Raw genomic sequence first — 23,603 nt, forward strand, 5'->3', positions numbered from 1 at the left:
TTCACCCCCAGCACAAGGGCAAACACATGCGCGACTGGATCCGGGCGGGGGCGGGGGCAGGGGGCAGGGGGCGGGGCCACCCGCGGCGCTCCGCGGCACGCACCGAGACAAGGCGACCGGGATGGTTGTTGTTGTTGTTCTAAAATCCTCTGAATGTTCATCATGTGCGATTATCGCATGTAATGAGGTTAAATATGGATGAACTCTGCTGTCTGAAGCCGAGTTTAATAATGGCTTCTGTGCAGCGAATCAGAGGCTCGAGCTCCATCAGCACGGCGACCCGAAACAGCGAGCGGCGCATTTCTATTACAACAGTAAATACTGTATTAAACCCTTACATGGATTGTTTGGGACAAATTCATCCTTTCAAAATCAAATCAGTAAAAATAACATAAAAGTACTGTTTTCCTCTTCAAATGAGATGACTTTTCCTTAAGTGACCCAAAATTTAAATATGTTTGTAAGTTAGGGGATTGGTTTGGCAGGTAGGCCAATGGCTCGGTTTAAGGTTGTATTATACAGAAAGTATGAAACAAACCCATGTGTGTGTGTCTGTGAGAGAAAGAGACATGTGGGCTTCCAGAGAAAGATCTGAAATCCTCTCTGCCACAGTCCATTCATTCTGCACATAATGTCTATTTCTGCATGCATGTTGAAACAAATCCACCTTAAAACGATGGCTTTCACATAAATACCACTCGGAGCTCATACCAATTCCTCTGCTTGCGTCGCCTCTCAGGAAAATGGTCCGATCCCCAGCGCCTGAATCAGAAACAGCAGTTTTATTCATGAACCCATTGAGGTCAAGCCAGTGGCCAGTCTGGACCCCTTGGCTGGCTGGTTTTGGCCTGCATGCCTCATGTTTGCCACCCTCTGGGCTATGGTTTCTCTGTTAGCACAGTATTTCTGTGTGTTCGCAGTTTCCGAGGCGAGCCAAACAAATAAATACTGTACTGAATTCAGCGGGGAGAGATGGGACCGATATCAATGTTGCTGGAGGAATCGGAGCAAACTGCCAAAATGTGAGAGGTTTTTCCCAATAATGGCGCTCTGTGATGTGCCATTTCTCTGACTGATAGAGCTATTTATTCTAACTGATGCTACAAACCAACAGCTCGCATGATTTTCTGCTCAAAAAAAAGCAGGTTGGGTGCAGAAGCGTCTCTGGCTGTGGATGCGTGAGCACGCCGCGCACCGCCAATGCAACGGTGAATGAAGTAAACTGTCACCTGGGCCTGAAAATGACTTGAAATGTGCTCAGATGGTGCATTCAGTGGAGCTCTAATTGTGTTTAGAAAAAAAAAAAAAAAAATCAGTTAAGTGAGAACTCAGAGGCAAAGAATTGCTGGCGGGCATTACCGGAACAATGGCCGGCGCTGCGCGGCGCGGCGCTCTGCTGGATCCTGGCCCCGTCCCGGTCACGGTGCCACTGAAAAGCGGCCCAGGGAAGCAGGTGTGATGGCAGCGCGAGCGAGTTAATCGCTGTGATTTCAGCTTGTTTGGGTGCTTGGCAGCGCCGGGCCGGGCGGGAGTAGGTGGTCGTTAATTGCGAGGAGCGAGGAGGTCGCCGCCGCCGCTCGGCTTGTGGCATAAACATTACTCATCCGGAGTGACAAGGTCAGCAATATCATAAATAGTTCACAGATTAATTATTGTCCGTGTGGTAATGGCCTCAGTGAAATGTGGAGCTACACCCGGGCTGATTATCGGTGTTCAGCCAAGTCTGAGGACAACTTATGTTTGTTAAATTACTTTAGACGAACACAAACATCAGAATTGTCATGAATTTTCCATTTTTGGTTCCTTATGGGTGAAATGTGAAAGAAATAAATAAAAAATGATGCCGTTCTTCCTGCTGTTAATTCTATTTCCTGGCTCTGGCCTGCAGGCAGCTTTTCTGCCTCAACTCAAATAAAATAGAATATAAATTACCCGCCGCTAATAAGTGAAGCCACTATTCATCCTTTCAAGTGGAGCCCACAAGCTTTAAATAAATGTTCCAGCCTGGGAATTGAATGTAACAGACTGCGAATAATGGCTTTTTTCACACCAGATGTTCTTCCTTAAATCAGCCCGAAACGCATCTGCAGGCTGGAGAGAGGCACGGCGGCGTCCAGGTGGAGGTCCTTCAGCTGATCCGCCTCCGAAGCTCAATCAGCCGCCGGCCGCAGCGATCAATAGGCGCCCTTGCTTCAGGTCAGGAGATGGACAGATCTGGTCAGAGTGTGAAAATGGCACAAACGAAGTGAGCAGCAACATCGAGAAAGGAAAGAGAAAATCCACAGCGTCGGAATCCCTCCGTGTTGAAACGGCGGTTAGAAAGTGAGTTTCATGTGCGTGTCGCTCAGTCAAAGAACAGTATGGACTTGTTTTGTTTTATCACTCAATCGGGGTCCAAAAAAAGGTCTTTTTTTAGAGAAGTATTGCGGTTCACACAGCAACATTTTGAAAAGGATTATACTGTTTATACAGAAACAGCACAAACACTGATAACAAAGCAAACAGGAGCAGCCTTTCCGAAAGCTGCATTTTCAGCCACCTGAGCGCCGTCGTCCTGTCTGCCAACACCCAAAACACAGTGACAGGTTTCCATCTTCACCTGGAAAGGTTGCAGCCATAGAAACAGATCCCCATCCCAGTGGGTGTTTTCCTCATTAATCTGGTGGCCCAGGGTGGGGAGAGGGAACGGATACACAGAAATGTTGACAAAATCAGTGCAATGCATCATTAAAGATAAATGGACATGAGTGAAATATTTGCATTGAGTGAGACGTCGCTGACGTGCATTCTTCTATGTGCCTCAAAAAATACAAAATTAGGATTTTCACAACCATGTGCTTGTAGCATCATGAGAAGTGCAAAAAGTATAAAATATCAGCAAATATGGCGTATTTACTTGAATTGGTCTTAAACCTATATAAAACTCACAGTAGGAACAGTAAAGATTTGCATTACAGTGTTGGAACATGCTGGCGGCCAGGTGGAACATGGGCTAATGGAGGCTGGAAAAGGAGTGGTATGAACCAAAAACATCCAAAACTGCAGAAACTGAAAGCAATTATATGAGCTGGCAACAGGTCAGCAACTGAGTGAGAATGAAACGAGCAGACAACGTCCACCTTGACCTTAAATGTGTGGAACAACAGAAAGTTCCTTCAACATAAATCTGTTAACATGTTGATTGTGCTATTTACAGTAACTGAATTAAAATGTCTTTCTATCTGCTCGATCTGGAGCACAAACAACATGCCAGCTGAGTTTTGTAAGTCATTAGGTCCAGGTTTTCTGGATGTATCACACGTTGTTCCAACTTTTTGGGGAACTTGAGGGAGTAAACTTAGATCGTCGGGGAAATTGCATTTTCTTCTGGCGCCATAATCAAAGCAGCCGAATATACCTACAGCACAAAGCCAAATTCATGCAAATCTTTCCACAGTTCCCAGGTAAGATTCACAAGAGCCTAAATAATTGGATTAGGTTTCTGGTTGCAGTTTATATCTCTCAGTGTTTACTGACTGAAATAGCATCTTTTTTAACGAGGTCTCCAAATGTGCCTCTGCGCTGCAGATGAGGTGAAACGTGCACGTTTGTGCACGCGATGCAGGGTGACTGGAAAACTTGATTCGTCCTTGAAATGTCTCTGATGGAGCGGATTCTGTCCTTGGAAGGACTTCTAACATTGGAGCGGCCTTTGATTAGGGCGAGAGGACGTGGCATCCTTGAAATGCAGTCTGCTTCCAGTCCGTCCTTGTGACTGTGAAAAACCCAGCGAGTCATTAGATGTGTCCCGGTTCGAGGGCTGCGTCCTCCCGGGCTCGCTTTTTAAGGACGCCACACCGTGGGACAATAAAGGCTGTCTGAATTCGCAATTCCTTGAAATGCTTCCAAGATGACAACAGGTGTTTCCTCTGAATCCCCTCATACCAGCACATCAGTAAGACAACGTCCCGATGTGTCCCAACAAGTCTCCTGCAGCTTCTCCTCCCTAACAGGAGAAATCTGGAGTTTCTCTTGCAAAAGTGCCACCAAAAGAGAAGCAAACCACCTCTGGCACTCTTTTCTGTTTGTTCCTGTCTGCTGTCACAGTTGCTGAGCATCTCGCTGCAGCGACGGGACCAGAAATGTCTCACGGATCACTCAGCGCACATCGAACCTCGACAATAATATTATATTCGACCGAACTCTGCCGCTCTACTAAACAGCTCCTCATCTTATGTATGTTTCCTTGATGACGTTTCTGATGAAGCCTGAAGCCCGCCGTTGAACCTGACTGAACGAGAGCGTCTCCTCTCTGGGTCTGTTGGACTCTCGGAGCTGCTGTGTTGAATTCCACACCAGCGGGAAACGCAGGTCGTCTTCGAATCACGAGCTTGGCTCTTCGATCCCCCGTCTCATCAGTCATCGTGCTGATCCGTCCTTGAGCGAGACCTCAAACCTCAAATTGCTCCCAATTATGTTCCGTGTCATTTGTGATGCCTGAATGTTGTGAGTGAATGAAATGAAATGAAATGAGGTCTTTGAATCACTTCCACACATAATATTTCTTCAAATACAGTGTCGAGTAAGGAGCTATGAAGTGATGTATATCACGGGTTTGGGGGGGCTTCACTGTTTGGAGTTTTAGGTCCAAAAACCTGCATTTGAGGTCAATGGAGATCTGTGTTACTTTTACCTAAAGTTAGCCAAGAATAAATGACCCTGAACTGGATGGATGGATGAATGGATGGATGGATGGAGAAGGGCTACAGCATCATGGAGACATTGTATTGCATGTTGTATGTTTATTGAGGCAAAAGCAGACATAAGGAGATCCCTGTTGTCTTCGCCCTGCTGATACCGGTTGCCCTTTCGCTGCAGTGCTGGAGCTACATGCTAATGCTGTTAGCTCTCTACACATAAAAGAGCTCATGAAATCTCAACTCATAATCTTCAAAGCTGTCAGAGTTCAGACTTCAACCACAAGAGATTAAGTCTTCTTTAACTTCTGTTCCTCGTCTCTGGGAGCAACTTCAAAGACGACTAGAATCCACTGTTACTTAATATCAATGTGGAGCTTGAGAGTTCAAAAATGGTTCTCTCTCAGTAGTCAGAGTGATCAATCCAGAGCTCCTAATCTACCATTTATAGCCGTATGTATGAACGGCGGCCATCAGCTTGATGCACGCTCTTGAGTAAAGTCTCAGATATGAGATGATGAGAACATTGCGCTTTTACTCTGAGACACTGAGAATAAAAGTAAAAGCTGGAAGAACACAAAACACTCAACAATCCTGCAAAGTACCGACTAATATTTCTAATCATGTCTGCTGGCAGAGGTCTGTGAACGTAGCTTTTCCATTATTTTCTCCCTGAGCTAAAAATTGCTGCTGTCATAACTTCCATCTCCCTTCAACGCCAGAATCCCCGTGGACACAGCAAGAGGAGGTCAGCATATTTTGTCCATTTTTTTGTTTTTTTCTCTGCTGCAGAACATAGTGGAAAATCAGCATAACCAGTGTGCCTGTTGTCAGTCCCTCCCCATTGGAAATAATAGCTTTGTCTGTGTGTGAAAGGCCTGTCAGCGATAAGGTGATGGGGGTCACAGATTGGAGTGATGCCCTTTCGCGTTGACAGGAGGTGGTCGGCGTTTCTAATCAGGATGACTCCCGGCTGCTTTCCTCTGCAGGTTTCACAGGTATCTCAAAGACAACACGGCAAAGAGTTTAGGGATTATACCCGGCCCGAGGAAACCCTTGGGGAGAGGGGGTTACTGCGGAGAAGACAGTTTAGCTTAGCTTGGACGCCACAGGACAGTTGGATTTTGACCTATTAGGAAAAAGATTTGGGGTTTGAATCCGTGCAGAAACAGATTCAGAAAGTGGTGTGTGTGTGTGTGTGTTTTGGCTTTCAGCAGTATTTTTCTTACTGATTCAGGGAAGGCAGAACAGCTAGTGCGACTAGAACAAGAAAATTGGTGTGTTTTCTCTTCAAGACTTTCCAGATTACCAACTGTTACCCTCACTCACATAAAAGCCTGCTGCTATTTTAGATCTGAAATAAGATGCTGAAGTACATATTCTTCTGTTTACCAGCCAAGTATGAGATGATTGAGTTCAAAAATATTCACAAGCAGCAGCTGATAATCCCCATTTTCATTAAATACCTACATCGTCTTCGTTTCGACTATGTGGTTTCCTAAAGCTGCAAAAATAACCCTAATCTATAAAACGTATTCATTTTGACACATCCTCACCCTCACTGAGCACATGCTCCATTCTGCACACTTATCTACCTGCCGTGTCGGTTCATTACTGTAGAGATCTGCATTCGAAACGTGCAGCCACTTTCCTGATTGTGCTGCAAATTTCATAGTTGGAGTCAGTCAACTGGAAGAGGAGAGTATTTTAGCTATAAAATGTGCCTCAAACCCATTTCAAAAGGTTAATGGATTACATGAGCACAAACTCTGAAGTATATAAAGAAAATAAATAAACTGTGCATATATTACCATACAGTCAAAGCATTTAGGTTTCATCCAGACCTCCAGTACAAAACTGTAGCACCTCACACCGATCATAGACTTAATTTATCAATCGTCATGTTTTTAGCAGTGAAAAAAAATAAACAAAAAGCCAGAAATCTGTTCTTCTCACATTCCTTCCCATTTTATTTGATGGAAAGCCATGGTGTAGTGGGCAGTACCCTCACCTCACAATCAGACTAACTTTGGTTCAAGTCCGAGCTTGGGAGCATGTGTGGGTTTCCTGAATGAGGGAACCAAACCACATCAATCGGAAAGATCTGAGGAAGTCTTGAAAGGAAGTTTCTACAGTTTGCTCCACATTTATCAAAATAATGGAAAAAAATTAAATTCATTCATCACTTTTGGGTAACTCCTTCTCTTCCCAGCCCCGAGTCTGCTTCTGTAACATCTAGACCACCACTTCCCCTGAAGGGGGACCGAGGTGAGAGCAGAGTCTTCCTGAAATACTTGAGCTGCTGATCAAGGAGTTTGAGGATGACGAGCCCCGGTTTACTCAATGAGGACTTTCTGATGACTACATAACATGCAATTGTTGACTGAGCTTACTGAGTGTGTGTTTCTCCTGGTGACCCGTCCAGACTGAACGCTGCTTTCATCCAGGAAAGATGATAGATGGTTCCTTTTTCTCTTATGCAAAAGGTGCCTGAACTTCTTTCACTGCTGGTCACGGCAGAAATATAGCTGCTGCTCTCCTTTCTGATTTATTTCTCCACCTTTGGCTGAGGTGATCCCGTGGCAGTGAAGGTTTGACGGGTTTTGTGGCGCCGGCTGCGGACGCCTCCGTTGGGATAAATAAGACCCATATATAAATGCTCACAAAAATAGCATGACATAATTCACTATTGATTTGCTCTCTTGGCTGGCTGATCTTCATTTCATGACACCGGGACTGCGGAGAACTCGGAGGCATCGGCATCGATCAGGTGTAGCCGCCAAGGCAAAATTTCATTTTCGTAAATGTGGCAGCGGCCGTCTGTATTCCGAACACTGACACGTGCTGTTGTTTCATGAGTCAGATATTATTGATTCACGGCTGTCTTTGTTCCTAAAAATATCAGAGTCTTCTTTCCCAGCACTGGAGCTCTGTGTTCGTGTTCGTGTCATTTCATGTGCTGATCGCAGAATAAAGGTTTGACCACTTTGCAGAGCTGTACATTTCAATAACGCAGCCGACGTTCGCTTGAGGCACAAGCATAATGTGGCGTGGCATCAATAAAGCTGCTGTATAGCTCATCTTATAAACATGTTAATCACCATGAAGAAAAACCAAGGCTGCTCGTCTCCGGTCCAGAAAGTCAACTCTGATCCGTTGAGTCGGTCTTGACAGCTCTGTGTTTTTATTTTTTTTCCGCCAGACGTGTCAAATCAATCCATCTGCTTCTGCGGGGATTGAAATGTTTGTCATTTTCATTTCCGAACTTCAAATGACATAAACAGATCATTTGTGCTTCATATTTATGCAAATCAGTCACAACATGACGGCCACTGACAGGTAAAGCGAATAACACTGATTATCTCTTCATCGCGGCACCTGTGGGACGCATCAGTGGACATGTTCGTCCTGAAGTTGATGGGCTAAACGCAGGAATAATACGCCAGCGCGAGGATTCGTTTGATTAATTGTGATGGTTGGAGGACCGATTAGAACATCTTGAAAACAGTGGTCAGGATCCATCAAATGTTTTGAAAGGAAGGAAATGTGGTCATTATGACGAGGGAAAAATGCGGAGACTAAAATATCACAGGATGCTCTTGTTGGTCCTCATTTGTTGAAGTTTACATCAGATTATGGACATTCAACACTCCTATAATTTAATAAGATGGTAAATGTCAGTTGTTGAAATTGAATTTAGCCTCAATATCAATTAGTCAAAGCCTGTAATGTTCAACAGCTATTATATTTCTGATGTCGAGGTTATTGGGGTGAGACCATTTCAACAATTCCCGTGTTTTTAGAACTGTCAAAAGGACGATTCAAACTCCAGACAGAAAACCCCAAAGACCTGGGCTTGAATTGGGAATATTTTTGCTGTAATCAACTGTTGTCTTGTGGTGTTTTCACCATGATCCGGTCCTCTCTGTGAGTTTCTCAGTCATAAAACACTTCTTCCTGCTGCAGTATTATTCACCTAATTGTGAGTCACGGCTTGCATAACATTTCCTATACAGCGCCTTGTGTTTTTGATGATGATATTTCGTGGAATGAAACCAAACAAATGGAACAGAAACGATTCCCTGAAGTGTGAACAGAAAGATGTTCTGCCACCTGTTCGGTGAAGATTACTGGAGCAGAACATTTGTCCGCAGACAGCGTTGGAAGCTAAAGAGTTCTCAACAAATTTCTCCTGTTGCAGATGGCGTCCCTGGATCGGCGCCGCTGCCGCTGCCCCCGCCCGCTCTCAGACCGGCGCAGCCCCCGGCGGCCTTGGCGACCCCGACCGCCGTGCCGGCGCCGGCGCCTGCGGCCTGCGTGAAAGTCCAGAGCGCCGCGGCAGCTACAACCCCAGAGACTACTACCTCAGCTGCCGCCGGGGGGGACGAGACGCCGTCCAGGCTCCCCCCGCCCTCGGAGCCGGACCAGGAGCCCGAGGCCGAGCCGGAGCCGGAGGCGGAGACGGACACGGAGACGGAGGAGGAGAAGGCTCGCCGCCTCCTCTACTGCTCGCTCTGCAAAGTGGCGGTCAACTCGGCGTCGCAGCTCGAGGCTCACAACAGCGGTGAGAGCCGCAGACTGAACACGGTTCAGAGGGTTCAGAGCTTCAACCGTCACACCATCAGTCTCACACCAAGTCGTCACTTCTGATCAAAACGAATATAGTCCAGAGCTTTCTGAGAGCTTTCTGCCTGAAGCAGTGAAAAAGCTCTCGATGAATTAAATCCATGAACCATTTGGCAGAACATTACCTCTCACTTCATGCTCGTGGCTTTACGTTTAGCATCGAGTTGACACCAAACACTTGAATTATTTTGGTAATATGTCAATTCTTTGTTATATACTGAATTTTGAAGTTTTTCCAACCAACAGTTCTTTAAACTGGAACTTTTCATCAACGGGACCATGCTGCTGTTCTGAGGCGTCTCCTACACACAGCTTTATTTTCTCTGTACAAACAGAATGCTCATTGACGAATGCACCTTATTAGGAGTTGAGGTATAAGTGTCGCTGCCGGAAGAAAACTCGTTTTGTCCTCCAGAGCGTTCATTTATGTTTAGGGAGGAAATTTTCTCACATTTAAAATTTCCACCAAATTTTTCATGCGGTTCGGTTCGTGATAAATGTTGATTCTGAACGTTCTCCAGCAGACCATGAACGTATATATGTCTAAGTTTGTTGTCAGATGGTGGATAGTAGAGGTAACTTTTCACCCTGAGTGTGTTGGATGTGGGTTCAAATCCCAGTTTCAGCGTAGAAACCATAAACTACCTTAAAAACTAGTCTACCTTTGAGACTCAGTCAAGTTGGATTGTTGAAATCTGTTAGACAACAAAAGAGAATGTCTGTACAACTCTTCTCAAAAGATTAAAAAAGCCACAATGAAACTGTGTAAAAAGTTCCCCTGATCCCAAAACTTTCATCCACCCAAAAACTTTCTGTAAACCACCGAGTTACTGTATCGTTACAGTTCATAAACTTCTACACTTTTTGAACAAAGTGTTTATTTGCTGGTTTCCCTGTGTTTTCGGCCATGTTGTGTAATTTCCATGACAAACGCTCGCGAGCGTCGGCGCTGAAGTGATTTTCTCAGTGAGTCACTGCGTTTTAGGGACACGGCTGGATTTCCTCACCGCTAATCACTTGTGAATTGTTCGGGGCTGTCTTTAATCGCTGCGCGCCTGAAAAACTCAAATTATTTGAGAGGCTTTGTAACCTGGAATCAGACTGTGATCAGGTATTGTGAGACATTCTCTCTATTGAAAACAAAGGACTGAGCTCTGAATCACGCTGTCAGAGTCATTTCTATTCTCCAGTTCGCTGACAGTGTGGGATGTGGCGGCGCCCTGAGTGATTTTTTAAAAGCTTTTTCAACATTTAATAAAGCCTTTTCTCTCAAGTTTTGTGTAACAGAATGACAAACATGACCGAAAACACCAATTCAGTCTTAAACTCTGATATCTTCATTAGCAGTGTTGATATTGAGTTATTTCCTCCGAATATACCTTTGATACAGAGCCAACTGCTGGTTTTAGAAAAAGTTCTAAAAAAAACAGAGTAGATTGTCCAAAAAAAAACAATTAAAATGCAAAAATCCGGAGCCTCTGCAGACTGATTTTGGCCCACGGGCCTTATGTTTGACAGCCCTGCTTTAGTGGGTCATTGTTGTCAAAGCACTGTTGTTACAGCTGAAATATTCCATTTGCTTTCAGTAAAGAAAAAAAAAATCAGAGAGCCGGGCTTCAGCAGGTGAATCCAATCTCCAATGACAGCTTTGCATCAATTCTTTATTCGGTGCATCAACCTTTCGGATATTACAATACATGCAGAATAAAATAGTGACTTCCAGCCGGTGAGTGGGTCGTAAGTGGGTCAGGTTCGTCTATAGAGGTGCATTGAATATCTGAAATAGCTCTTTTGTGTTGCAGAGCAGTTTCTTGCCTTTCATTGAATGGCAGAGATTTACTGCGCAGTACCATTAATGTCTGCTCCGAAGGTCATGTGACCATGTTTCTAGAGTATTCCTGGATGCTTTCGAGATCCAGGTCATCCAGTGTTGGTCCCAAAATGTAAATTGAAGACAGATGTGTAGAGCAAACAATGGGGAAAATGAGGAAATATTGATTGACTTCCATTGTGTTCACACTTTGATTTCCAATATCTATTTTCTGATATTTCTAACACAGCTGCACACGAAAATGCTGAATTCTGGTCTAAATGCAACAAAACACATTTTGGATCATTTTAGTGGCCATTTAAAAGATTAAAGAGAGCCAATAAACAAATGAGAAAGTAATGTTTCTATCATTAACTTTAAATATTTTTTCACTTGCCTGGTGGAATTCAGATTCATTTTCACCAACGAAAAACCATCAACCATCTATTTTGTTATTATCTGTCTCAGGAAGGGTTCCTGATTCGGTTTCAGCATGTTGAACATAACTCAGACGGCTAAATACCTGTTTCTAACCGCGGAGGTTCAGGAGGTCCTGAACTGTTTTTGATCTGTGATGTTTAAGACCCATTTACAAGCTGACCTCCGTTTTCCCCCCCAGAAGAGCTGCATTCCTCTGATTTCAGCCGTCCCCTCGGAGCGCTCGGTAATCCGCCGCCTGTTCCAACCTGCAGGTACGAAGCACAAGACGATGCTGGAGGCGCGGAGCGGCGTGGGCTCCATCAAGTCCTTCCCCCGGGCGGGGGTCAAGAGCAAACTGGCCACCGCCTCCAAGTCGTCCACGGGCCTGCAGAACAAAACCTTCTACTGTGAGACGTGCGACGTGCACGTCAACTCGGAGACGCAGCTAAAGCAGGTGAGGCGGGGAGACGTGGCTGAACGTTTTTGTGGTTTCAAGCACGATTGTCATGTAAACGGAGCCATAATTGAGGCTATTTTAAACTTCTTACACTTATTTTCTGGCATTTCTCTCAGTTCAAATTGTTTAATCAATCTAATTAGTGCAAATATCATCTCATTGTTCTGCAAAGCAGCAACTGTACACAAGAAGAAATCAAAAAGCCGAGTGAATCCGTTGGAATTTTCTACTTTTCTGCGTTGTTTGGCCGTTAAATGAGATCTAGTCAACATCTGAATCACTCGTAAAGATATTTCACGTCTTCAGTTGACGTTAAGCATTCACAGTTGTGTTGGAAAAGCGGATGAAAGGCAGTTCAATGACTGATCTAACCTTTGACTCAAAGCTGATGCTTCTTGTGAATAACAGCCGAAATGTGTGTTTCCACCAGTCAGTGCAGCTCGATAACTTGGCTTAATCACATTTTATCGATCCGACTGCAGGTCCTCTAACTCCAATTACATTATTTTTAGATCATTAGCCCTAAAATTCACAAGCTTTTATCACTAGTAATGCGAACATTTCAAGGAAAATAATTATAAAACAGTACATTTGTTTGTGAAATACGAGGTTCTGTTCTGTTCTGTTCTGTTTCTGTCTATATTCATAATTTAAATGAAACTTGGACCAAATATATCTAACATAGTCTCTTTACAAATAAAGACATGAAACTTAAAGTGTCTCAAAAGGAGCAGAAAAAGAGACTAATGTGTAAAAGCAGTTCAGTCAGACTGTCCTGTTGTTCTCCTCAGCGGCGGCAGCAGCTGTCGGCCTCCCAGTCAAACACTCCCCATGTATTTTTAGACGTCTCCCTTGCACACCTCCCTCGCTTCTCCCCGTTAAATCAGCCGGAGGAGGATATAGATGTAGTGAAATAAAACGGGAGCGCGGCCATGCGCCTTTCAGATGTAAATGACGCATTTGACGCCTGACATCCAAATACAAGCCTCCTACCAGGAATCCGCTGCTCCGATCAGTCAGCTCACATCAAATCTCATCGCGCAAACGTGTAAATACGGAGGGGGTAAAAAGGACCGCATTCTGCGTAAAAACTGCTATTTTTGATAGATTATGAGACATAAACAGACCTGACAGGCCTCACAGGAGTTGGAATTCCAGCGTCTAATTTCATTGTCTCTCACTTATGTGTAGAAGCCGACCAGACAGCAGCATCACGGAGAGAAATCACATTAAAGCTGCAAAAAACACAGTTAGACTGAGTCCAATAAGCCTCTTCCTGTAAAGCCTGCATTTACCTGCACCTGCTGGCTGATCACATTTCTCTCCATCACGCTTTTATTTAAAGCATGGCCGTAGTTTTTAAAGCATATTGATGCTTTGTGAAGCTGCAGGTTGCAGATTTATCTATAGGATTTAGATTTATTATGCATTCATAAAGCACGAAATGTATCTGAACGTTAGAAAGACTTTGCTGATCATGTTTGAAAACCCACCGATTCGGATTTAAAACGGAGACACGTGGATTTTTCCTCCTTTCATTTTGTTCCAGCAAGTGTTTCTCTATTAAGTCTTTGTCGAAAGAATTCCTGCAAAGAAAAAGAAAAAGCCTTTAGAAATCTCAATGAATGGCAAAGAAATTAGGTTTCCGATTCAGAATTAAAGCCGATGAAAGAGAAGCTGACATAATGTTGCGTGTTAAGGCGAGGTTAAGTTGAGTTACTGTAGAGCTCCACAAAAGGCGATTCTGTGTGTGACTCAGCCGAAATCTGCCCGCCGCTGTGAGGCCACTCCACAAATCTCTTTTCTTCTCGAAGCGGTTGATCATTCTGTCATGGGGGGGTGGAAATGTCACCCACAACACCTGAAAACCGTCCGGGCGTTTCTTTTTTTCTGTCTGAACTAACCTTGAGATTTCTCCCTGAAAAACAGAAAGACGGGGCTTTAGATGAATTTTTCATGCCAGGACTTTTTTCATTGAGTATCTCTGAACAGGAGCTTTTTCTGTTTTGTTTTGTTTGTTTTTTTTTTTTCCTTCACCCCCGTCCGTAAAAAGAATCCAGCATGACAAATTCCAGTTACAGCTTGAGAACCAGAAGACGAGTGTGATTTCTAAATCCTCTGCGAGGGCTTGCGGAGGTTAGACGCTGCCAGAAAAGTCGCCTTTTGTCATCGACGTGTAGCCACGCTGAATTATTTATTGGCTCGGGGTTAGAGAGTATTTCTGTACGTGGCAGGTCGGATCGGTCGTTTTCTGCTCTCTGCTGTATTTAACAGGGGCGTATAATGGCCCATTTAGCAAAAAAGCTCTTTTGACTGCACTGCGCCGAGCCACGGCTGCAGCCATTTTCACCGTGGGGGGCTGAAAACACAATGGAGCAGTAATCACCTTCACCTCAATACACAAGGTGTATTTTTGGTTCCTGCTCCCCTTTATTTTTTTTTCCCCCTTGAGTTGCTACCTTAAAAAAGAAGTTCTGCAAAGCACTGCCATCTGTAATGTTAAAAACACATTTTTCTGTGAAAACCTTCTTTTATGGATGAGTTTATGAAGCAGTGTGTGTGTGTGTGAGAGTGTGCGTCTGTGTAACTCCATTTCCATCCATCTTCATTAAGCACTGGAGCTGATCCCAGCGGACGTTCAGGGGAAAAAGTAGAGTGAACTCAAGAACTCATCACATTTTGAACACACGGAGTCACAAAATCCCTCCAAGCTTTTTGTCTGATTATGGAGAAGATCCAGGGAACCAGAGGGGAAGCCGTGCACGCTCAGGGAGAACGTAACCGCGCAGAAATGAACCCAGCAAAGAATACAATCTTCTCACTATATTGTTCAGATGACATTAAGCATCTTTTTGATCGTTTGCTTTACATTGCACCAAGATTTCTGTCTTTCTTGATGTGTTTTAACCTCACGGCTCAAGGAGAACATAATCTTTGGCTACAAAAGCAACTGTCTTTAATCTTTGTTGAGTTGAAGGAAATTAAAGTGTTGAACTCTTAAATAACATCTGAGCCAGTGGCAGAAGGCATATTTTAAAACAGAAGTGGGCCCAGGACGAAGCCTTGAGGAACTCCACAGTGCCAGTTGATGCAAAGTCTATCATATAAATCAGGAATAGAAACTTTTTAAAGAAGGCCAAGGTCAAGGTTTATTTCTATAGCACATTTAAAATACAGAAAACTCTGCCCAAAGTGCTGCACGTGTTGATAACACCATAAAAAATAGAAAAATACAAAAGTTTAAAAACCATAACTTGCAAAAATGAAGATACTATATGATTAAATGTGCAGAGATGCTGTATATTCAAAAGATTTTGTTGAGCAGAGACACCTTTCTCCCTTATTTTAGAATTTTTTTGCCTTTGCATTTGTTACATTGCCTTTTTTTTGTAGCATGTCTGTAAATTGTTTTGAACCACTTTACACAGAAAGACTCTTGTCCAGATTAAAATGTGAATGGATATAACCAGACTTCAGCATCAGTCCTCAAACTTGCATCCACATATACCAATGAAACTACATGAAAGTATTTTTTGAGTGGGATCAGGTGTTGTAGGCCTGTAGCAGGATGGATGAACCACACCCAGAAGGGAATAAAGGTCAGGTGGGGGATTTGGACCAAACACAGTAAGAAACAACCAGCAAATCCCCTTGAAATGTCAAAGAAACCAAAGTCAGAGAGCTCAAGAAACAGAACAAAGGCAGAGCAGAGTTTATATCAAGGAGATGATTGATGATTTACAGCAGGTGAGGTGGGAGGGGCAGCGCAGGGAAATTGAGGAGCGATGGTGATTGGATAGGGAAAGAAAAAAGGAGCAGACGGAGGAGAAACGCTGAATATCAAACCGTTCTTGGAGGGAAGCTGTGACAGAAACAGCCTGAGACGTCTTCCTGCTTTCACACGGCCGACTCAGATGACTGCCTTATCACAGAACTACAGCTTTGATAAGGAGCGAGTCGTCGGATTGGTTGAGCGGGAGCAGGGAAACATCGGCGGCTGTATGCACAGCTGTGCCGACTGTAGTGAATCCAGGAAAAACATAGATTTCTTCTAGTTCGGCTCACTTTGCTCTCACACCATGAAAGCATGTTGGGGAGTTTTACAATAAAAAAAAATAAAGTACAGAAGAATTAAATGTAGCCCCCTCCCCCCAAGAAACTTTCTTTTTAAAAAGTCTGAATAGCTACATAAATAGATTTCAAAATAAGCAATGAACTGAGCAATGACTAATTGCGACTCAGAAGCAAGAAAAAAAATAAAGGTAGTGTTCGTCTGCAGCAAGAACAGTGAGCTAGAAAGTTTCCAGGTTCAATTCAATTCAGTTCAATGTAATTCAGCTTTATTTATGTAACATCAAAAACAACACATTGACTTGACTTGGGATTAGACCGTCATGAGACAGGTTAGTTTTACCCTACTGATGTTGTGTTGTTCGAATAGTAATCCTAGAGTTTCCAGGTCAAGGAAAATGTATTTTTTCCATATATCATCCACTTTGCCTTTGGTAATTTTTTTAAAATGTGGGAGAATCAAAACACTTCTATATTGTTTTATATTCATCTGATCCGATCACATACAAGAGACTGCATATATCACAAATATAAATAACATATGGATCTGTTTACAAATATGTTAATACGCTCATCTAAATTTAAAGATAAAACACATAAACATGTGAGTGTTTGCAGGGAAGTGTGGAATTTTGTGTTAAAAACCAACGGGCTGACTGAGACCTTAAATATCCGTTTGACAAACTGTGGGGATGAGATCAAGTGCAAATAGGCAAACACATTCTGGAAACAAGCCTCTAAGAATCACATCTACCAATATTTGCGCATGATTTTCCAGGGACAAAAAAAACAAGCCAAATGTTATTCATAATAAGCAGACGTGGCAACCGTGGTCTTCAGTCTGTATTGATTTGGACGTCCCAATGAGGCCCGTTCACACCACAGATGAACAGAAACGGAGAAATCACACCAACATTCTGTCTTTTATGGACACTCAGATTCAGGTTATAGCCTGAGCAAAACCATTTCACGCCTTCTGGTATTTTTAAAACTGCGATTTCGGAGGTGAGGCAAACGGCGAAAATAAATAACTTTGCATTTCTGAACAGCTGCAGCTCAAGCATGTAGAGAAAAAGGACAAAACTGATTCAAAAAGTTCATATAATATTGGTTAACAATTGATTTATACCCCAATTCATCCAACTTGAGTCCTTTTAGTCCGACATTTCATCACTGAATCAAAGCAGCAGAAGCCACTGATGAGGAAAAGAGCCACAAGCTGTTGAGTTCGCTGTGAAGCAGAGCGGTATCAACGACACGCTGTAACTTCCTGTGCGTCCGGCCTGACGTCTGTCCTCTGTGTCGCTTCCAGCACATCAGCAGTCGGCGTCATAAAGACCGAGCGGCAGGTAAACCAGCCAAACCCAAGTACAGCCCCTACAGCAAACCGCAGAAAGGCCAGACCAAGCAGCCGGTGAGTCACACACACACACTCACACACACACACACACACACACTCATCTTATCGGCAGCTCAAGTCTCGGTGTCGACACAGCAATCACACACACTCACATCTAATAGACTCTTAAGAGGCAGACTTATCAACCCGTGGGAAGCAGTTTATGGTTTGATATTTGAAGCTGTGATCATTGTCGTTCTCTCCCTCCAACGCTTTTATCTGTGAATAATCCCGCTCATCCCTCCTGTCTGTACTGCGGCAACGCAGCCTCCATCCACTCCGCGGCTCCCGATTCACTAAAATGTCAACTTTCATAACCGGATCACTTGTTACACGACTTTTAATAAAAATCCTGGGACGGGAACAATGTGATTCAATTCATCCAAAACGGCTGATATTGTATTGACAAAGTGGCTCGTCTGAGTCATTTGCTGGAGGAGGAATGAAGCCGCGTTTAGAGGTTGATTGCAAATGTCAGCTTTAACTTATTGGGGCTGCCGCAGCAGGAGGTCTTTAGAGTCAGACAGAACTTTAAAAACACCGTCCCGAAGCCGTTGTTCGACTCTCCGGTTCTCGTTGTTCCCGCTAGAAGACCGAAGCCGTTGTTCCCCCGCAGGCGCTCATAAACAAACGTTAAAAGACATTTCAGACGGCACGGGTTCGGCGGGATGAAGGAGGATCCATTGTGGTGAGGGCCAGATTAACTTTACATGGTGCAGAAGGCATCCGAAAGCAGCCATCATCACACCCACTGTTTGCAGAGACAAAGCACCGGGGTTACCAGTGTGGGGGAAATGGCTTTTTCCGAAACCCATCATTGACTGAGTTAACGGAGAGGAGCCTCTCTTGATGAGCGCAGAGTAAAGAATGCTTCCCACCGGGCTCCGACGCCCCAGCCGCTGATTGATAACCCAGAGCAGCGGCTGCCAGAGCCTTGCTTTCCCATCACTGACACACAAGATTAAGCCGGATAACTTTGGTGACCTTTTCACCCGATTAGGCTGTGGTTTGGAATCCAAACTGCCCTTGAATTTCTTTTTAATCTGAACTTCTGCCCGACAGGCTGGTGGACTGATTACAGCAGATTGTGTGGTGACGCTTCTCAAGACATCTGAATGATATTTCAACTTCACACAAAGATGCCTAGTGATTTAAAATATATGCTTAAAGTGTTCCTCTTGTGTATGGCCAAAAAAACTCACTTATATAACACAATATGATCTTTCTAAAATCAAACACCCAATTTCAGAGAGTTTTCACAGGTTCAGGCAGCTTTATTTGAGTTGCAGCATTCATACACAAGGCAGTTCAAAGTGCTTCCCAAAGGCAAAGGAATACATAAAAATACATTAAAATCAGGCGAATAAAAAAAGATTAGGCTGGTTAATATTTTACCTATATTAACATATCTTAAAGAATCAAAGGTACCTGAATGATTATTGAAATAAAAAATGTCTTGAAATAAAAGCTGCCACTTCTGCATCTGTTGCACTGCGTCTCAAATAGTTAAACTGGGAAGTTGTTGTTTATTGCCTCTGAAAAGCAACATTGACCCTTTGATATCTGACCGAAAAGTCATTCAATTTTAACTCCCCACACAGAGGGCTCTCCAGAGAATACATTCCTGTGAAGAATGGCATTGCAAAGTGTTAAAATCACTTAAAAAATAAAGAAAAAAGGGAATTTGTACCTTAATGTTTTTATTCCAGTTAATGCTGCTGTAGGCAGGATTTTGCTAGTCAATGCTAATTTTTCTGTGTTTTCTTTGGATTAAATGTTAGAGTATCCATTGATAATCCTTTAGGAGTGTAGCATAATTGCACTACCGAGAGGGCGCAGCGTTTCCATCTGTCTCTGTTCTGAGCTGAAAAGGAATCTCTACCCGGTATCTTTGACCAATCAGAAGAGCCCATGAGGCTCTAACCATGATTGGTCGGAGGGTGTTCGTCGCACGTTCTTGTGGGAGGGGCTTAACTTGCGTAAGGTCGTGATTTCAGAGAAAACAGGACAGGATTGGCTGTGCTGAGTTTCAAATCGCCATCTTACTTAGGTAACCCTAAGGAAGATGGCGGAGATGCGGCATCCTGCCTACAGCACCTTTAAACTGACTGCTGTTTCTGCTTGATTTACTGAGATTTACACAGCCATTTCATACCTAGATGGACTTTTGTTCACATTAATCTCAAGGAAAAACTTGCAGAAGGAACACTGAGTCTGATGCAAACGGTAGAAATACATTTCCACACTGTACTCACCAAGTGTCATATTTAGGGTTATTTTACACACACACATACAGAGAACAGTATGCTGTAAACATTAACAATGGGAGAACACAGATATTCGCATGGACAAATGACGGCGTTAGATTGCTATTCCAGGTGGTTGTCATCTCTTAAACTGCCAAACTCCAGGAGAAAACGGAACGAGAGTCACGACATTCTGGAGGAAAACAGTGTTGTTGTCCATCTGCTTGCTCACATGCAGAACAACGGCCATGGTGCACGTGTGCAGCAGTAGTGCTTCAGAAAGGCTGTTTTAGCCAGAAGCAGAGTCCAAAAACCTGGATTTCTCTCCTTTCTGTGGAGACTGAGACCGAGCCAGAGCGTTTTTGAAACGTTCCACTTGGGTTTTAAAAAAATTAACCTTTTCAGTGACTTTAATCACCTTTGTGGTGCAGACGGACGCCCAAAACGCAGCGACAGTTTTCACTTGAAGATGACATGTAAACTGGGCCTGCATTAGCAGAGATTTATCATCTCAGTTAAACATCAGTTTAACTTAATAGTAACTGTTACAAAAAGGGAGAGAGAGAGAGAGAAAGAGAGAGAGAGCTGCTCTGTAAACGTTTCACATACGACACGAGAAACGGTTTCTGGATTGAAACTGCGTTTCAAATTCGCTGGAAGAGGAAAAGACCAACGTGCAGCAGAAGCAGCGGCGGGCATCTGTTTGTTATCAGCCTGACAATAATCACCACATCCAAAGGGTTGAAGATAATAACAGATATCCAAGAAAAACAAACTACTCTGGTCATAGAAGGTAAAAATAATGAAGGGGTTGACATTTCCGAGGCCGCCGCTCACATCCTCGCCGCCGTCTTCCACATCATTTGGAGGAGTTTTACCAATTAGCAGCTGATTTCTGGCACCTGTCTGATGCCCCGTAAAGCTCCCAGCGTGTCATCAGCCACCCTCTTTTCTGTTTATTCCAATTTCTTTTCGCGACAACAAGTTAAATCCCTGTTTGTGGCTGCAGGACGCCGCCGCCGCCGTGTCACGGAACGGGAAGAAAACAGACAAAGGTCACAGATTTAACTCACACGACGGGTCATGATTTGCATTTAGTACAAACAAGACGCGCAGAAATACTTTCCGACATAATAAGGGGGGCATCTTTCAGTAATCCCATTGATCTGTTGACTATTAAATGAAATGTCAGGGAGTGAGTGGTCATCACACACGCACAGAAAAAAGGTGGTTCTGTTCTAATGAACATCAAAAGTTGGCATTTAGAATCTCTTTTAATATGCCGGTTTGTTTTGGTTTTGTTCTTTGATCTGCGACTTCCTGATTAAATCCAGATTTTGGCTTTTTAATTTTTAATTGAGGGGAGGTTTCCTTGCAGCTGTTTGCTCGCTGCAGATATACATCCACTTATAAATCATAAAAAAAAAAAAAAAAAAAAAAAAAGTGTTTTGGAGAAAATGTTCAGTCTGAGGATGCTTCATAAACTTGTTTCATATTTTGACATGGTTGTGAATTTCAGGCTTTAAACTGCAGACATAGTTTGCAGCATAATTTTTCATGATCAGTGAATCCATTTATTTCCCGGAGTAATTAATCGGTTGGTTGGGTTTTAAAATGGACAGCGGTGATTCCCAAAGCTTCCCACACATCACAGTAAATGACCACCATGACATATTCACTTTCTCATAAAACATTAACTCAAGAATTTTGGATCAAATCATATAGTTTAAAAAATATTTCTTCAATCCAAGAAATTTATTTGAATACATTTTTAATTGTGTACTAAGCCACATAATTTTCATCCTAATTTTTATAATTATATCAGTGATTTTTCTGTTTAAATTAGTTTAACTGTTTTCATTTGACACAATGGTGTACATATTTACAATCTATTATAATTATTTTTTGGAAATCAGACTTTTATTTGGTTCTGCATCCATACAAATACAGTTTATATTTTCTCTCCACTATTCTCATTAGCATGTATTTATCATGATAATTATGATAATACAATTATTTTCAGTTTTTCCTGTTTGTATTTTTTATGATCAGTGATTAAAAGAAAAACCTGCCAACCGTCAGTCACACAGTGAGGAAGTTTATTATTACTGACGTTGAATTTACCTGGAGTTTTGGAAAAACTTGTACAAATAGTCTCTGGTTATTGGTGGAGCTCTTTTGTTCCACTTGTTGTTTTTGTTAGAAAAAAATAAAAATAAAGTTTGTCCTTTGAATTAACAGTATTTTGTATTTGTCCTGCAGATCAAGCTGATTCTGGGGAAGGAGCGCCCCTGTCAGCCCCTGACCACTCAGATCCTCCCCGCCCACCTGGCGGCAGTGGCCGCCGCCGCCGCCGCCGCCCTGGGCAACTCCTTCACGCACCGCAGCAGCCCCGCCTCCAGCCACGCCCCCAGCCCCGCCCTCTTCCAGACACAGTCGCTCCCCGCCGCGCTGCTCCGCCCGGCCCCCGGGCCTGTCAGGACCTCCCACCCGCAGGTCCTATTTGCTCCGTACTGACCTGTGGGACGCGGGCGGCGGCGCTCAAGGACCAAACCTCCAGGCCAAGGAGTCTCAGCACCTCCTTCTATGCATCCCGGATATGAAACATCTCCACGCCATGACCGGACCTCCATCCAAGCTTTCCTCCTGCTGGGTCTCTAATCTCACTGGACTGTACATGCTTTCTGTGCCACCCCACCCACCCGTCCGCCCCCACCCTCCCCGGACTCGGACCTACATCGTACCGCAATAATGTATAAGACGAACCCTCGTGAACTATGCAGTGTCATTACTTCATGTCGCCGTTGGAGCTCTGCTTTCTGACCGTCGCTTTAGCGGAGGATTCCCCGTCTGTCGTCATTCCACAGGTTGCCGCTGGTGGCGAGCGCGAGCGAAGGCCCTCCTCTGTTCCTGTATGCACTTTAAGCCCCTCCTCCGTCGATGTCCACATTAGATGCCTAGACTGTGTTAGATGGTTAGTATGTGTCGTAATGTGTGTTTTTTGTACTTGTCCTTGCATACTCGTCCGTGTGCCTGGGTGCGTACTTTTTGCATGTGTGTTTGCGGGTGTGTGTGGGTGTGGGTGTGGGTGTGTGTATGTGTGTGTGTGTGTGTGTGTGTGTGAGACTGTGACTGAGAGCTTTCCACCCAGCATAAGCCATCCCAGTCGATATCCGGCACACATTCTCACTGATCATGTCTGGGGCCAGAGGGACCACAAAGGCTCGTCTGTGTTTAACTGTCAGTGTGTAAAAGGTGAAAAGTTTCAAATAAAAGAGCCCTAATTTGTTCATGCTGGTAGTTGTGGCTGATTGAGAGGAACATGGCGATGTTTCTTTATGGTTTCTGGTTCTGAATCGTCACCTCTGTTAGCTTCATACTCCCACCACAACGCTGGGATGTTAACGAAATCCCGTGAGAAAGCAGTGAACGTTGCAGTGTGAACGCTCTGAACGCTCTGGGACGGATTTTGAGTTGGGTGTCTTGCCCAATGGCATTTCAATATATGGGCGGGGCAAGATAAGGAATTGAACCACGAGCATTTGGATTGGAAGGCGACCCTCAGAGCCAAAGCCCTCACTCCAACAGGTTGATAAAAATAGAATTCCAATGGCAAAGCTACAAGCACCATTTTGAGTCAGATATTTTCATTTTCTCATGCTATTCAGTGAATAAATGCAACACAAAGCCTTCTTAACCGTTTTTGGCGAGGTGTTGGTGCCATATTCACAGTTTTCACTCAAAAGTATCATTTATTTTGACAAAATATAACAATTAACCTCATTTCTCCCTTTAAGTCAACAGTTTTTCTCTTTTTTGGATCAAACCGGTCTCAGAGAGGCGTATCAATAACGTCGAACCCGCGGCTTTGACCGCACTGTTGACCTGTAAGATAAAT

At 43.7% G+C, this 23,603-nt stretch overlaps 1 protein-coding gene across 1 annotated transcript in view; it reads left to right on the forward strand.

Annotated features, from left to right (window-relative positions):
• znf385d (zinc finger protein 385D) overlaps positions 1-22,997 on the forward strand; it is a 105,632-nt gene extending 82,635 nt beyond the window's left edge. The window contains exons 5-8 of the mRNA XM_030102034.1: positions 8,878-9,240; positions 11,805-11,986; positions 17,373-17,474; positions 21,968-22,997. Coding sequence (XP_029957894.1) covers positions 8,878-9,240; positions 11,805-11,986; positions 17,373-17,474; positions 21,968-22,222 — 902 coding nt within the window. The 3' untranslated portion in view covers positions 22,223-22,997. The remainder of the gene's footprint in view (positions 1-8,877; positions 9,241-11,804; positions 11,987-17,372; positions 17,475-21,967) is intronic.
• Positions 22,998-23,603: the final 606 nt, after the last annotated feature.

Source organism: Salarias fasciatus, chromosome 11 (assembly GCF_902148845.1).
Source record: "Salarias fasciatus chromosome 11, fSalaFa1.1, whole genome shotgun sequence".
In the NCBI taxonomy this organism is placed as follows: domain Eukaryota; kingdom Metazoa; phylum Chordata; class Actinopteri; order Blenniiformes; family Blenniidae; genus Salarias; species Salarias fasciatus.